Here is a 14,701-nt window from a genome sequence, read left to right as displayed (position 1 = left end):
CTCTCTTTAAAAGGGGTCCCTGATGGTGAGACTCCCTCTTTAAAAGGGGTCCCTGATGGTGAGACTCGCTCTTTAAAAGGGGTCCCTGATGGTGAGACTCCCTCTTTAAAAGGGGTCCCTGATGGTGAGACTCGCTCTTTAAAAGGGGTCCCTGATGGTGAGACTCCCTCTTTAAAAGGGGTCCCTGATGGTGAGACTCGCTCTTTAAAAGGGGTCCCTGATGGTGAGACTCTCTCTTTAAAAGGGGTCCCTGATGGTGAGACTCTCTCTTTAAAAGGGGTCCCTGATGGTGAGACTCTCTTTAAAAGGGGTCCCTGATGGTGAGACTCCCTCTTTAAAAGGGGTCCCTGATGGAGAGACTCTCTCTTTAAAAGGGGTCTGGAGTGGCGCTGCCAACCCTCCAAGATAGTATAACTGGTGTCTCCAGGAATCAAAGGCACCAGGAGTAAATTCAAAGGAGCGTTTAAAAAAAACGGACTTTAAAATTTTTAAAAAATTCATTTATTGGATGTGGGCGTCGCTGGCAAGGCCAGCATTTATTGCCCATCCCTAATTGCCCTCGAGAAGGTGGTGGTGAGCCGCCTTCTTGAACCGCTGCAGTCCGTGTGGTGAAGGTGCTCCCACAGTGTTGTTAGGGAGGGAGTGCCAGGATTTTGACCCAGCGACGATGAAGGATCAGTGATATACTTCTAAGTCGGGATGATGTGTGCCTTGGAGGGGAACTTGGAGGTGGTGGTGTTCCCATGCGCCTGCTGCCCTTGTTCTCCTAGGTGGAAGAATTCGTGGGTTTGGGAGGTGCTGCTGAAGAAGCCTTGGCGAGTTGCTGCAGTGCATCTTGTAGATGGTACACACTGCAGCCACGGTACGCCGGTGGTGGAGGGAGTGAATGTTTACACTGGTGGATGGGGTGCCAATTAAGCGGGCTGCTTTGTCCTGGATGGTGTCGAGCTTCTTGAGTGTTGTTGGAGCTGCACTCATCCAGGCAAGTGGAGACTATTCCATCACACTCCTTACTTGTGCCTTGTAGACGGTGGAAAGGCTTTGGGGAGTCAGGAGGTGAGACACTCACTGCAGAATATCTAGCCTCTGACCTGCTCTTGTTACTGTAAAGTCTGTGTGTTCTAGTTGTAATTAATAACACACAGGCTACAAGATTAAAGTTCAACAGGTCTTTACTGGTTGGAGGTCAGGACTATCTGAAATACAATCTTACTACACAGTGCTTATATACCGGTGGTCACCACCGGTATTACGTATACAGCAGCCAGAGAAAGTAGTACATCTCTTAAGGTGGAACAGGCTTAAGTTCTCTTAAGGTGGAACAGGTTACATACACCACAATCCTCCCTTTTTAGCTTAATAGTCATATCCCCATTTAACATAATATCATAACATATATACATATATAACTTCAGGTATAAACAGTTCAAAGGTTCAGTCTCTCAGGAGGCCTTCTGATTCGGTCTGGATAACGCCTTTCAGTGGTCTCTGATTCTTGTTGCTGAGGTGACTCTTCTTGTTGGTTTCCTATGTATTGGACGTCATCATCAGGTACAGTCCCTGCCGAGGTAGATGCTTCAGGTTCATTAACGTCTTCCACAGTTGTCTCTGTCGCAACCATGGGTTCGACCTTTGCTCTTGATTCTACCAGTTGATCCGCATGACGCCTTATCACATTGTTACCAATATCTACTGTGTACATCAGAGGTCCTTGTCTGGCCCGAATTGTTCCGGGCTGCCATTTTTCGTTTCCATAGCCCCTTGCCAACACTGGTTGTCCTACTTCGAAACTTCGAGTGGACTTGTTATTAATATGCCGGAACTGTTTGTTTTCCACTTCCCTCCGCACATTTGGTTTTAACACGTCCAACCTGGACCGCAACCTCCTGTTATAAAACATCATGGCAGGACTTTGGTTAGTCACTGCATGAGCAGCGTTTCGATACGCCATTAGGAAATTGTCCACCTTGTGCTGTAGCGGAATCTGGTCATCGTTCATGGCCTTTATTGCCTTTTTGAATGTTTGGACAAATCTCTCGGCCAACCCGTTTGTCGCCGGATGATATGGGGCAGAGGTATAATGTTTCACCCCATTCTTCTTTAAGAATTTTTGGAATTCTTCCGACACGAACTGTGGTCCGTTGTCCGAACAGATCTGTCCTGGCAATCCGTTCCTTGCGAATATTGTTCTTAACACCGCAATTGTCTTTTCTGAAGTAGTGGTATTCATCTTGATCACTTCTGGCCATTTGGAATGTGCGTCCACCGCAATTAGGAACATGGAGTCCATGAATGGACCAGCAAAGTCAATATGTACGCGTTGCCATGGGGCTGAAGGCCATTCCCATGGGTGTAGTGGTGCGATCGGAGGTGCATTTTGCACTTTTTGGCACCCAGCGCAGCTTTTCGTCAACTCCTCTATCTGTTGGTCAATACCCGGCCACCATACATAAGCCCTAGCAAGACTTTTCATCTTAACTCCCCCCAGATGACCTTCATGCAGTTCTTTTAGAACTCTTTCCCTTAACTCGGGAGGAATAATCACTCTTGTCCCGTACATCAAAGTACCATGGCAGACGGACAGCTGGTCTCGCCTTGCCGAGAATGCCGGTAACAGAGGATCACCACGTGTTGGCCATCCTTTCACTGTCACCTCGTAGACTCTGGACAGTGTCGGGTCGTTCCTGGTTTCTCTTTCAATACTTGCATTGGTGACTGGTAAACACTCGATGATGGTCGAATGAAATAACTCAACAGGGTCAACTTTCATCGTTTCTTCTTCTTCAGGTAGTGGCAGGCGCGACAGCCCATCAGCATTGCCATGCTGCTTCGTACCTTTGAATTCTATTTGATATTGATGTGCCCCTAGGAAAAGGGACCATCTCTGGAGACGCTGTGCTGTCATCACTGAAACACTCTTCTTAGGGTTAAAAATGGATACCAACAGCTGATGGTCTGTCAGAAGTGTGAATTTTTGGCCCTGCAGGTAATGATTAAACTTCTTCACTCCCCATACAAGGCTGAGAGCCTCCCTATCGATCTGCGCATAGTTGCGCTCAGCGGAGGTCAATGATCTGGATGCAAACGCGACTGGCCTTTCCGTACCATTTGGCAACTTGTGTGAGAGTACTGCCCCAATACCATATGGAGAAGCATCACAAGCCAACCGAATAGGCAGTGTCGGGTTGAAGTGAGCCAACACTTCCTCTGAGGTGATCAATTCTTTGCTTTTGCGAAATGCCTTCTTACAGTTTTCGCTCCATTCCCATGGTACCCCCTTCTGTAAAAGAGCGTTTAGCGGGTGCAGTACCGTGGATAGATTTGGTAGAAATTTATGGTAATAGTTAATCAATCCTAGAAACGACCTCAACTGAGAGACATTATCCGGAGCGGGAGCCTTTACAACTGCCTCTATCTTGTCAGGAGACTTATGAAGCCCCTCCCGGTCAATGACATGACCACAGTACGAGATCCGCTTCTGAAAGAACTCACATTTCTGCCGATTAACTCTAAGTCCATACTCTTTCAGTCTGTTGAGCACCAGTTCCAAGTTTGCGAGGTGTTCTTCATCACCATCACCTGTAATCAGAATATCGTCCAGGTAACATTGTGTGCCTGGAATTCCCTGTAATACCTGCTCCATGGCCCTCTGCCAAATTGCTGGAGCCGATGCCACTCCAAAAACCAGTCTATTGTACCGGTACAAACCTTGATGTGTGTTGATCGTGAGGTATTGGCGTGACTCTTCTTCAACCTCCATCTGCAAGTACGCCTGCGCCAGGTCTATCTTGGTGAAGTGTTTCCCGCCAGACAACGAAGCAAAAATATCCTCAATCCGCGGAAGCGGATACTGCACCGTGTGAAGCACCGGATTAACGGTGATTTTGAAATCTCCACAGATGCGAACCTTCCCTGGTTCTCCTGGTTTGTTGCTCGAAGGACGTTTCATAACGGGAACAATGGGCGTAGCCCACTCACTCCAATCTACCTTAGACAGTACACCTGAACGTTCTAGCGCTTCCAGTTCCACTTCTACAGTAGGTCGTATTGCATAGGGTACCGGTCTGGCTTTAAAAAATTTTGGTTGTGCATGTTCATCAATCTTGATGTTTGCCGTAATTCCTCTCCGTGTTCCCAGTCCCTGCTGGAACACCTCTTTAGCATCATCCAATATTCTGGACAATCGTTTAGGTTTGACATCTGTTTCCCCGGAATCTACCGTTAGTGCCTTCAAGGAGTGCCAGTCCATATTCATTTTCCTAATCCACTCCCGTCCCAGTAGTGGTGGACCTCCTTCAGGTAGCACATATAAGTCCATTACTTGGCTTTCTTCGCCCTTGTGGACCACTTTTACCTCTATCTTTCCGACGGGGTACACTCTTTGCCCCATGTATGTTTTCAATATAATCTCCGTATCCCGTAGGGGAATATGTTGGAATAACCTTTTGTAATCTTTCTTATTCATGACTGTCAATGCCGATCCAGTGTCCAATTCCATCTTTACTTGGACTCCTGCTATCTGAAGGGTGACCCAAATTGTCTGGAGATCTGCATCCTTACCAACGTTGTGTACTCTTAAGCTACCCAGTTCATTACTGCTAGTGTCTGAATCTGACTTCTGTTCGGTCAAACTGTTCTTTGTCACCTTGTGTACCTTTATGTATTTTCCTTGCGGTGACTTTTTGTTGCTGGTCTTCTTTCCTGACCGGCATACTTTAGCTATGTGGCCAAGCCTGCCACACGTTCTGCATTCTTGGTTTTTAAACCAACACTGGTTCTGATCGTGCGTTGTCTTTCCGCAACGATAACATTTTACAGTACTCAAACCCAATTTATTTGTACTGAGTTCCGGTGACCGTAGCTGCATTACTGCCATGCCTCTCGCTGCGGCTTCGTGTGCTGCTGCCATAGTGACTGCTTTCTCAAGCGTCAGCTCATTCTCCTCGAGCAATCGCTTTTGTGTATCTTCTTTTAATAAACCACAGACAAATTTATCTCGTAGCGCCTCTGTCAATCTCGTTCCGAATTGACAGTACTTTGCTAGCTTACGCAATTCCATTAAATATTCAGCATTGCTTTCATCCTTCAGCTGCCTTCTGCTGTAAAATTTAAATCGTTCCGCTAGCATCAGCGGCGTGGGGTTTAGGTGATTTTTCAGGACAGTAACAATCTCCTCGAACGTCTTATCCGCCGGTTCATCTGGTGATACAAGGTGTTTCAATTGCCCGTATGTCTTCGCACCCATTAAGTTTAATAATGTTAGTGCTTTCTCTGCATCTGGGATTTTATTTGCTTTACAATAATTTTGTATGCGTTCTACATACATAGCCCAATCTTCGATGTCGCTATCAAAGGTATTAATGTTCCCATGTCTAGGCATCGTTGCAATTTAATTTATTTTTATTTTTATCCAAGATGGCGGCTTCCGCGCTCTTGTCTTCGTCCTCCGCCTACAAAATGGCGGTTTTCCCGTGCTTGGCGGTCTTCACCCTTCCCCTGACGCTGTCTCCGCTTCACCGCGGCTCTCGCGCCTTCAGTTGCCCCCAGACGCTGCGCCTTTTTAGCCCGAATGCGGCCCGGCCCTTATCACCAGCCGCGATCGATGTCCCCGCGCTGCGCCTTTCGGCCCGAATGCGGCCCGGCCCTTATCTCTGGTCGCGATCGATCTCACCGCCCTTATTCCTCCGTCTTCCCTCCCCGTCTGTACAGCCAACGCGGCCGATTTTCTGGTCGCGTCGCTGCCCGGCTTACCCACTACCGAGGTAGGAAGAAGATAGCTGACAGCCGCTGATGGAGGCTTCGAGTTCAGGATGTCTTCTGCACTCTGGTTTCTCGATGTCTGCCGCGCGACGTGTCTTCCAGCAGGGTGATGAGGGTGGAAACCTCTCTTCGACGTCCGTTCTGTAGACGAAGCTGCCGTGGATATAACTGCCGCAGGGTAAGAATCTGACTCGTCGCCACTGTAAAGTCTGTGTGTTCTAGTTGTAATTAATAACACACAGGCTACAAGCTTAAAGTTCAACAGGTCTTTACTGGTTGGAGGTCAGGACTATCTGAAATACAATCTTACTACACAGTGCTTATATACCGGTGGTCACCACCGGTATTACGTATACAGCAGCCAGAGAAAGTAGTACATCTCTTAAGGTGGAACAGGCTTAAGTTCTCTTAAGGTGGAACAGGTTACATACACCACAGTTACCACAGTATTTATGTGGCTGGTCCAGTTAAGTTTCTGGTCAATGGTGACCCCCAGGATGTTGATGGTGGGGGATTCAGTGATGGTAATGCCGTTGAATGTCAAGGGGTGGTGGTTAGACTCTCGCTTGTTGGAGATAGTCATTGCCTGGCACTTGTGTGACGCAAATGTTGCCTGCCACTCATCAGGCCAAGCCTGAATGTCATCCAGGTCTTGTTGCATGCGGGCATGGACTGCCTCATTATCTGAGTTGTTGTGAATGGCGCTGAACACTGTGCAGTCATCAGTGAACATCCCCATTTCTGACCTTATGTTGGAGGGAAGGTCATTGATGAAGCAGCTGAAGATGGTTTGGGCCTAGGACACTGCCCTGAGGAACTCCTGCTGCGATGTCCCGGGGCTGTGATGATTGACCTTCAACCACCACAACCATCTTCCTTTGTGCTAGGTATGACTCCAGCCAGTGAAGCGTTTTTCCCCCCAATTCCCATTGACTTCAGTTTTACTCGGGCTCCTTGATGCCACACTCAGTCAAATGCTGCCTTGATGTCAAGGGCAGTCACTCTCACCTCACCTCTGGAATTCAGCTCCTTTGTCCATGTTTGGACCAAGGCTGAAATGAGGTCGGGAGCCGATGGTCTTGACGGAACCCAAACTGGGCATCAGTGAGCAGGTTATTGGTGAGTAAGTGCCGCTTGATAGCACTGTCGATGACACCTTCCATCACTTTGCTGATGATTGAGAGTGGACTGATGGGGCGGTAATTGGCTGGGTTGGATTTTTGTGGACGGGACATACCTGGGCAGTTTTCCACATTGTCGGATAGATGCCAGTGTACGGACTGCAGTGGTTCAAGGAGGCAGCTCACCGCCACCTTCTTGAGGGGCAATTAAGGATAGGCAATAAATGCCAGCGACGCCCACATCCCAGGAATGATTTTTTTTTTTTTTTTTAAAGTGAGGGGAAAGCATGACTAAGGGACGGTTCTGGATGCTTTGCCCGCAGGTCGCAGGTGGGAGAAAGCTGCACACGTGTGCCCTGAGGCCGACGGGGATCTACGGCGAGGGCTTCACCATGCTGAGGATGTTGTACGAACGGGCCTCGCGGCTGGGCGGGCGCCTGGTCCGTCTCGGGCCTACCACGGTTCAAATGGGACGCGTCTACGTGGGTAGGTCACGCTTGCACATTGACCTTGATGGCCGCCCCTCACCAGCACTGCCAGCTACGCCGATTTAGCTTTTAAGCACCCTTATGTTCAAAAATTAAATTCATACAGAGAAGTTATGTTGAACCTTTATAAAGCGCTGGTTAGGCCACAACTGGAGTATTGTGTCCAGTTCTGGTCACCACACTTTAGGAAAGATGTGAAGGCCCTTGAGAGGGTGCAGAGGAGATTTACCAGAATGGTTCCGGGGATGGGGGAATCTTAGCTACAAGGACAGGTTGGAGAAGCTGGATTTGTTTTCATTAGAGCAAAGGAGGTTGAGGGGTGGTTTGATGGAGGTGTACAAGATTATGATGGGTTTGGATAGGCTAGACGGGGAAAGGTTGTTCCCACTAGTTGATGGTACAAGGACTAGGGGACACAGATTTAAGGTTTTGGGCAAGAGATACAGGGGGGATGTGAGGAAAAACTTTTTTACGCAGCGAGTGGTGAGGACCTGGAACTCGCTGCCGACGGAAGTGGTGGAAGCGGAGACACTCAATGTTTTCAAGGGGAGACTGGATAGGCACTTGAGGGAAATAAACTTGCAGGGCTACGGGGATAGAGCGGGGGAATGGGACTGACTCGATTGCTCTGCGGAGAACTGACGCAGAGTCAATGGGCCGAATGGCCTCCTTCTGTGCCGTTCTGACTCTGACTATGAGATAGGTGGGCACACACACACACGTGCGCGCGCGGTTTCGCCATGCTGAGTGTGATGAATGAGCAGGCTTCACAACTAGGTGGGTGCCTGGTCCGTCTCGGGCCTACCGCGGTTGAACCCGAGGGGGGGATGACTATGTGGGTTAGTCAAGCTGGGACAGTGGGCTGCATGACCCACCCGCTCCCACCCCCCCCCCCCACCCACCGGCACTGTGAGCTTTGTCGGTTTAGCTTCTAAGTGCCCTCTACAGGAAACAGCAGAGGGCCGGCACGAGGGGCCAGAGGGCCGGCATGAGGTGCCGAAGGGCCTCCTCCTGTTCCTAATGTCAGATAGAATGGCAGGTAACATAACCTAAGAATTAGGAGCAGGAGTCGGCCATTCTGCCCCTCGAGCCTGCTCCGCCATTCAATAAGATCATGGCTGATCTTCGACCTCAACTTCACTTTCCCGCCTGATCTCCATATCCCTTGATTCCCCTAGAGTCCAAAAATCTTTCGATCTCTCTCTTGAATATACTAAACGACTAAGCATCCACTGCCCTCTGGGGCAGAGAATTCCAAAGATTCACCACCCTCTGAGTGAAGAAATTCCTCCTCATCTCAGTCTTAAATGGCCGGCCCTTATCCTGAGACTATGTTCCCTAGTTCTAGACCCTCCAGTCTGGGGAAACAGCCTCTCAGCATCTACCCTGTCAATCCCCCTCAGAATCGATTATGTTTCACTGAGATCACCTCTCACTGTTCTAAACTCCAGAGAGTATCGGCCCATTCTACACAATCTCTCATCATAGGACAGCCCTCTCATCCCAGGATTCAATCTAGTGAGCCTTTGTTGCACCACCTCCAAGGGAAGTATATCCTTCCTTAGATAAGGAGACCAAAACTGTGTGCAGTGCTCCAGGTGTGGTCTCATCAAGGCCCTGTACAATTGCGGCCAGGCTGGAGGGGCTGAAGGGCCGGTTGCTAATGCAGAGCCTCCGCCTCAGCGGTAGGGAGAGGGCAGGGCTGGCGGGTCACGGGTGAAAGGAAGCGTGCGTGCGTTGACTCTCTTCCCCTTCCCATCCTCCCCCCCCCCCCTTCTAGGAAACGTGGCTTGGATGCACCTATTGGCCGCCAGGGCCCTTCAGGAGAAGCCGGGGTTGCTGGGGGGGCAAGTCTATTACAGCTACGACGAGTCGCCGGACAAGAGCTACCTGGATTTCAACATGGAGTTCCTGGAGCCCTGTGGTGTGCGGCTGATCGGCCGGGGGAGGCCGCTGCTGCCCTTTCTCCTCATCTACCTGCTGGCCTGCCTGGGCGACCTGCTCCAGTTCATCCTCCGCCCCTTCTGCACCTTCGCGCCATACCTCAATCGCTTCACACTGGCCATCGTCTCCACCACCTTCACTGTGCGGACGGACAAGGCCGCCCGGCACTTCGGCTACCACCCGCTCTTCCCTTGGGATGAGTGCAAGAGGCGAACCGTGTGCTGGCTGCAAGAGCTCCTGCAGCTGGCCCCGAAGCCGGGGGGGCTTCTGAGGGGGCCCTAATCTGCACTAATCCGCTCCGGGTTTTATACAGGACACACTCTCTCTCTCTCTCGCTCTCTCTCTGTCACAGGAAACTCTCGTTTAAACGGCACCTAAATATCCGGAATTCTCTATTAACCAGCAAAATTCATACTCCGAAAACAACACCTCAATAACCGGAAATGTTGTCGAGTCCGAGTCCGAGTATCCCACGGTGGCCGAGTTAGTCAGTGGGGGTAGTTCTCCAAACTGCCACTACTCGGCTTCTTGGCGCTGTCGGAATTCCGAACACCTCAATAACAGGAGTCTGACTCTCCCGCGCTGCCGGGAGTCTTTCCCGATCCGCCATTTTTCTGTGTGTCTCTCCATCTTTATCGTGAATTATCTCCCCCATCTTGCATTATGGAATTCCCAAAAGTTGGTCCAAGCAAAAAGGAAGAGTTATGGATTACCCTCAACTGGCAGAACTGTACTTAAGCATCTTCCACCATCCATTTAACACAACATTCTGTAGGTGAGTCCCCAATTACTGTACGATAGCAAAATACTGCGGGTGCTGGAAATCCGAAGTAACAACAGAAGATGCTGGAAAAACTCAGCAGGCCAGGCAACATCCGTGGAGAGAGAAATAGAGTCAACGTTTCAGGTCGAAACCCTTCATCAGAACTGAGAAAAAAGGGCAGGAAATGAAACAGATTAAAAGGCAGTTTGGGGGGCTGGGAAATGGGGGAGGGGATGAAAGAAGAGACATTAAGAGATATTCAAGGTGAGATGAGATGGTAATAGGACAGGTAAAGAAACAAACAATGGCTCTAGATGAAGTGTGAAATGCGCTGGCAGAGTGAAAGACATCCCCTCCCCCATTTCCAGTTTTTCCAGCATCTTCTGTTGTTATACCCAATTACTGTATACTGCACATTTTTTTTTGTTTGTTAAAAATATCCTCGGTAGATAACCCTCTCCACCTTCTGGAATTTTTAATCAACCGGCACCATCCCGTCCCGTCGGTGCCGGATACCAGAGAGTTTCCTGTACTCCACTCTGTTTTATATCAGACTCTCACTCCCTGTACCAAAATGGATTTGTCAGGCATGTCAGAAGGTTGTGGGTTCAAGTTCCCACGCACTCCAGAGACTTGAGCCCACAATGTCGCCGACACTCCCGGCAGTACTGAGGGAGCGCTGCTCTGTCGGAGGGGCAGTACTGAGGGAGCGCCGCACTGTGGGAGGGGCAGTACTGAGGGAGCGCCGCACTGTCGGAGGGTCAGTACTGAGGGAGCGCCGCACTGTCGGAGGGGCAGTACTGAGGGAGCGCTGCACTGTCGGAGGGGCAGTACTGAGGGAGCGCCACACTGTGGGAGGGTCAGTACTGAGGGAGCGCCACACTTTGGGAGGGTCAGTACTGAGGGAGTGCTGCACTGTCGGAGGGGCAGTACTGAGGGAGAGCCTTGACATTTCTCTTGCTGCTTTTAAATTTACTTTCATGGATCCTCCCCCCCCCCCCCCCCCAACTTCATTAGTTTAAAGCCCTGTTTACTGTCCTAGTTATAAGGTCCACCAGGACACCGGTTCCAGCCCGGTTTAAGTGTAGCCTGTCCCAACGGAACAGCTCTCTCTTTCCCCAGTACTGGTGCCAGTGCCTCCTGAAGCAAAACCCCTGCTCCCACACTACTCTTTGAGCCATGCATTTAACCTTCTAATCCGTTTGTCCCTATGCCAATTTGCACGTGGCTCAGGTAACAATCCAGAGATTATTACCTTTGTGGTTCTGCTTTTTAATTTGGATCCTAGCTGCTCAAACACCCTCAGCAGAACCTTATTCCTAGTTCTACCTATGTCGCTGGTTCCTACGTGGACCACAACAACTGGATCCTCCCCCTCCCACTCCAAGTTCTCCTCCAGAACTGTGCACAGTGCTCCAAGTGTGGTCTAACCAGAGCAGAACTGTGCACAGTGCTCCAAGTGTGGTCTAATCAGACCAGAACTGTGCACAGTGCTCCAAGAGTAGTCTAACCAGACCAGAACTGTGCACAGTGCTCCAAGTGTGGTCTAACCAGACCAGGACTGTGCACAGTGCTCCAAGTGTGGTCTAACCCGACCAGAACTGTGCACAGTGCTCCAAGTGTGGTCTAACCAGACCAGAACATGGCACAGTGCTCCAAGTGTGGTCTAACTAGATCGGAACTGTGCACAGTGCTCCAAGTGTGGTCTAACCAAGGTTCGATACAAGTTTAACATAATTTCTCTGCTTTTCAATTCTATCCCTCTAGAAATGAACCCCAGTGCTTTGTTTGCTTTTTTATGGCCTTATTAGCCTGTGTCATACTTTTAGTGATCTGCGTATCTGTACCCGCAGATCTCTCTGCTCCTCTACCCCATTTAGATACTGTTTTCCAAGGAGTAGGTGGTCTCCTTATTCTTCCTACCAAAATGTATTGATCTCCTGACCCACCCGCCAGAGGGAATAGTTGTTTCCTATCAAAACCTCTCGTCATCTTGAAAACCTTTATTAGGTCACCTCATCGCCTTCACTGTTCCAAGGAGAACAGTCCTAACTTTTCCAATCTCGCCTCATAACCGGTCACCTCAACCCTGCGACTTTCCCCTTAATTCCATGGGCTTCCATCATCATAACAAGCCTCCTGAGTGGCACTTTGGCGAATGCCTTCCGAAAGTCCATATATACATCTGCTGCATTACCTTGATCAACCTTCCCTGTTACCTCAACAAAGCGTTGAATTGAGTTAGTCAGACACGATTTGCCTTTAACAAATCCATGCGGGCTCTCCTTGATTTAACCCATGCCTTTCCAAATGAAGGTTTATTTGGGCCTGATAAAGGGGCATTCGAAGAGCTGGACTGTTCTGCGTGGAAAGGGACACCGCTCGACTGGCAACTGCTCGCCACCTCGCCTTTCGCTTCCTGGTGACACCACCGCACCTGGGATCTTCCTGACTGCTCGCCACCTCACCTGGGATCTCCCTGACTGCTCGCCCCCCTCACCTGGGATCTCCCTGACTGCTCACCACCTCACCTGGGATCTCCCTGACTGTTCACCACCTCACCTGGGATCTCCCTAACTGCTCGCCCCCCTCACCTGGGATCTCCCTGACTGCTCGCCCCCCTCACCTGGGATCTCCCTGACTGCTCGCCACCTCACCTGGGATCTCCCTGTCTGCTCGCCCCCCTCACCTGGGATCTCCCTGACTGCTCGCCCCCTCACCTGGGATCTCCCTGACTGCTCGCCCCCCTCACCTGGGATCTCCCTGACTGCTCGCCCCCCTCACCTGGGATCTCCCTGACTGCTCGCCACCTCACCTGGGATCTCCCTGACTGCTCGCCCCCCTCACCTGGGATCTCCCTGACTGCTCGCCCCCCTCACCTGGGATCTCCCTGACTGCTCGCCCCCCTCACCTGGGATCTCCCTGACTGCTCGCCCCCCTCACCTGGGATCTCCCTGACTGCTCGCCCCCCTCACCTGGGATCTCCCTGACTGTTCACCGCCTCTCCTGGGATCTCCCTGACTGCTCGCCCCCCTCACCTGGGATCTCCCTGACTGCTCGCCCCCCTCACCTGGGATCTCCCTGACTGCTCGCCCCCCTCACCTGGGATCTCCCTGACTGCTCGCCACCTCACCTGGGATCTCCCTGACTGCTCGCCCCCTCACCTGGGATCTCCCTGACTGCTCGCCCCCCTCACCTGGGATCTCCATGACTGCTCGTCCCCCTCACCTGGGATCTCCCTGACTGCTCGCCCCCCTCACCTGGGATCTCCCTGACTGCTCGCCCCCCTCACCTGGGATCTCCCTGACTGCTCGCCCCCCTCACCTGGGATCTCCCTGACTGCTCGCCCCCCTCACCTGGGATCTCCCTGACTGCTCGCCCCCCTATCCTGGGATCTCCCTGACTGCTCGCCACCTCACCTGGGATCTCCCTGACTGCTCGCCCCCCCTCACCTGGGATCTCCCTGACTGCTCGCCACCTCACCTGGGATCTCCCTGACTGCTCGCCCCCTCACCTGGGATCTCCCTGACTGCTCGCCCCCCTCACCTGGGATCTCCATGACTGCTCGCCCCCTCACCTGGAATCTCCCTGACTGCTCGCCCCCCTCACCTGGGATCTCCCTGACTGCTCGCCCCCCTCACCTGGGATCTCCCTGCCTGCTTGCCACCTCACCTGGGATCTCCCTGCCTGCTCGCCACCTCACCTGGGATCTCCCTGACTGCTCTCCCCCCTCACCTGGGATCTCCCTGACTGCTCGCCACCTCACCTGGGATCTCCCTGATTGCTCTCCCCCCTCACCTGGGATCTCCCTGACTGCTCGCCACCTCACCTGGGATCTCCCTGACTGCTCGCCCCCCTCACCTGGGATCTCCCTGACTGCTCGCCCCCCTCACCTGGGATCTCCCTGACTGCTCGCCCGCCTCACCTGGGATCTCCCTGACTGCTCGCCCGCCTCACCTGGGATCTCCCTGACTGCTCGCCCCCCTCACCTGGGATCTCCCTGCCTGCTCGCCACCTCACCTGGGATCTCCCTGCCTGCTCGCCACCTCACCTGGGATCTCCCTGACTGCTCTCCCCCCTCACCTGGGATCTCCCTGACTGCTCGCCACCTCACCTGGGATCTCCCTGACTGCTCGCCCCCCTCACCTGGGATCTCCCTGACTGCTCGCCACCTCACCTGGGATCTCCCTGACTGCTCGCCCCCCCTCACCTGGGATCTCCCTGACTGCTCACCCCCCTCACCTGGGATCTCCCTGACTGCTCGTCCCCCTCACCTGGGATCTCCCTGACTGCTCGCCACCTCACCTGGGATCTCCCTGACTGCCACCTCACCTGGGACCTTCCTGACTGTTTGCCACCTCACCTGGGATCTCCCTGACTGCCACCTCACCTGGGACCTTCCTGACTGTTTGCCACCTCACCTGGGACCTTCCTGACTGTTTGCCACCTCACCTGGGACCTTCCTGACTGTTCACCACCTCACCTGGGATCTTCCTGACTGTTTGCCATCTCACCTGGGATCTCCCTGACTGCTCACCACCTCACCTGGGACCTTCCTGACTGTTCACCACCTCACCTGGGATCTTCCTGACTAATATATTTGTGTAGAACAAATGAGGGCCGAC

At 52.0% G+C, this 14,701-nt stretch overlaps 1 protein-coding gene across 1 annotated transcript in view; it reads left to right on the top strand.

Moving 5' to 3' along the window:
* The window catches only part of LOC147094894 (3 beta-hydroxysteroid dehydrogenase type 7-like), a 107,686-nt gene extending 93,962 nt beyond the window's left edge, over positions 1 to 13,724 (top strand). The window contains exons 5-6 of the mRNA XM_085974519.1: positions 7,205 to 7,367; positions 9,150 to 13,724. Coding sequence (XP_085830645.1) covers positions 7,205 to 7,367; positions 9,150 to 9,595 — 609 coding nt within the window. The 3' untranslated portion in view covers positions 9,596 to 13,724. The remainder of the gene's footprint in view (positions 1 to 7,204; positions 7,368 to 9,149) is intronic.
* Positions 13,725 to 14,701: the final 977 nt, after the last annotated feature.

Source organism: Somniosus microcephalus, unplaced genomic scaffold (assembly GCF_052327205.1).
Source record: "Somniosus microcephalus isolate GS21.2 unplaced genomic scaffold, FLI_Smic_1.0 unresolved_chr1, whole genome shotgun sequence".
Lineage (NCBI taxonomy): Eukaryota > Metazoa > Chordata > Chondrichthyes > Squaliformes > Somniosidae > Somniosus > Somniosus microcephalus.
The sequence above is the reverse complement of the archived record's forward strand: the minus strand, read 5'-3'. Positions and strand labels throughout refer to the sequence as shown.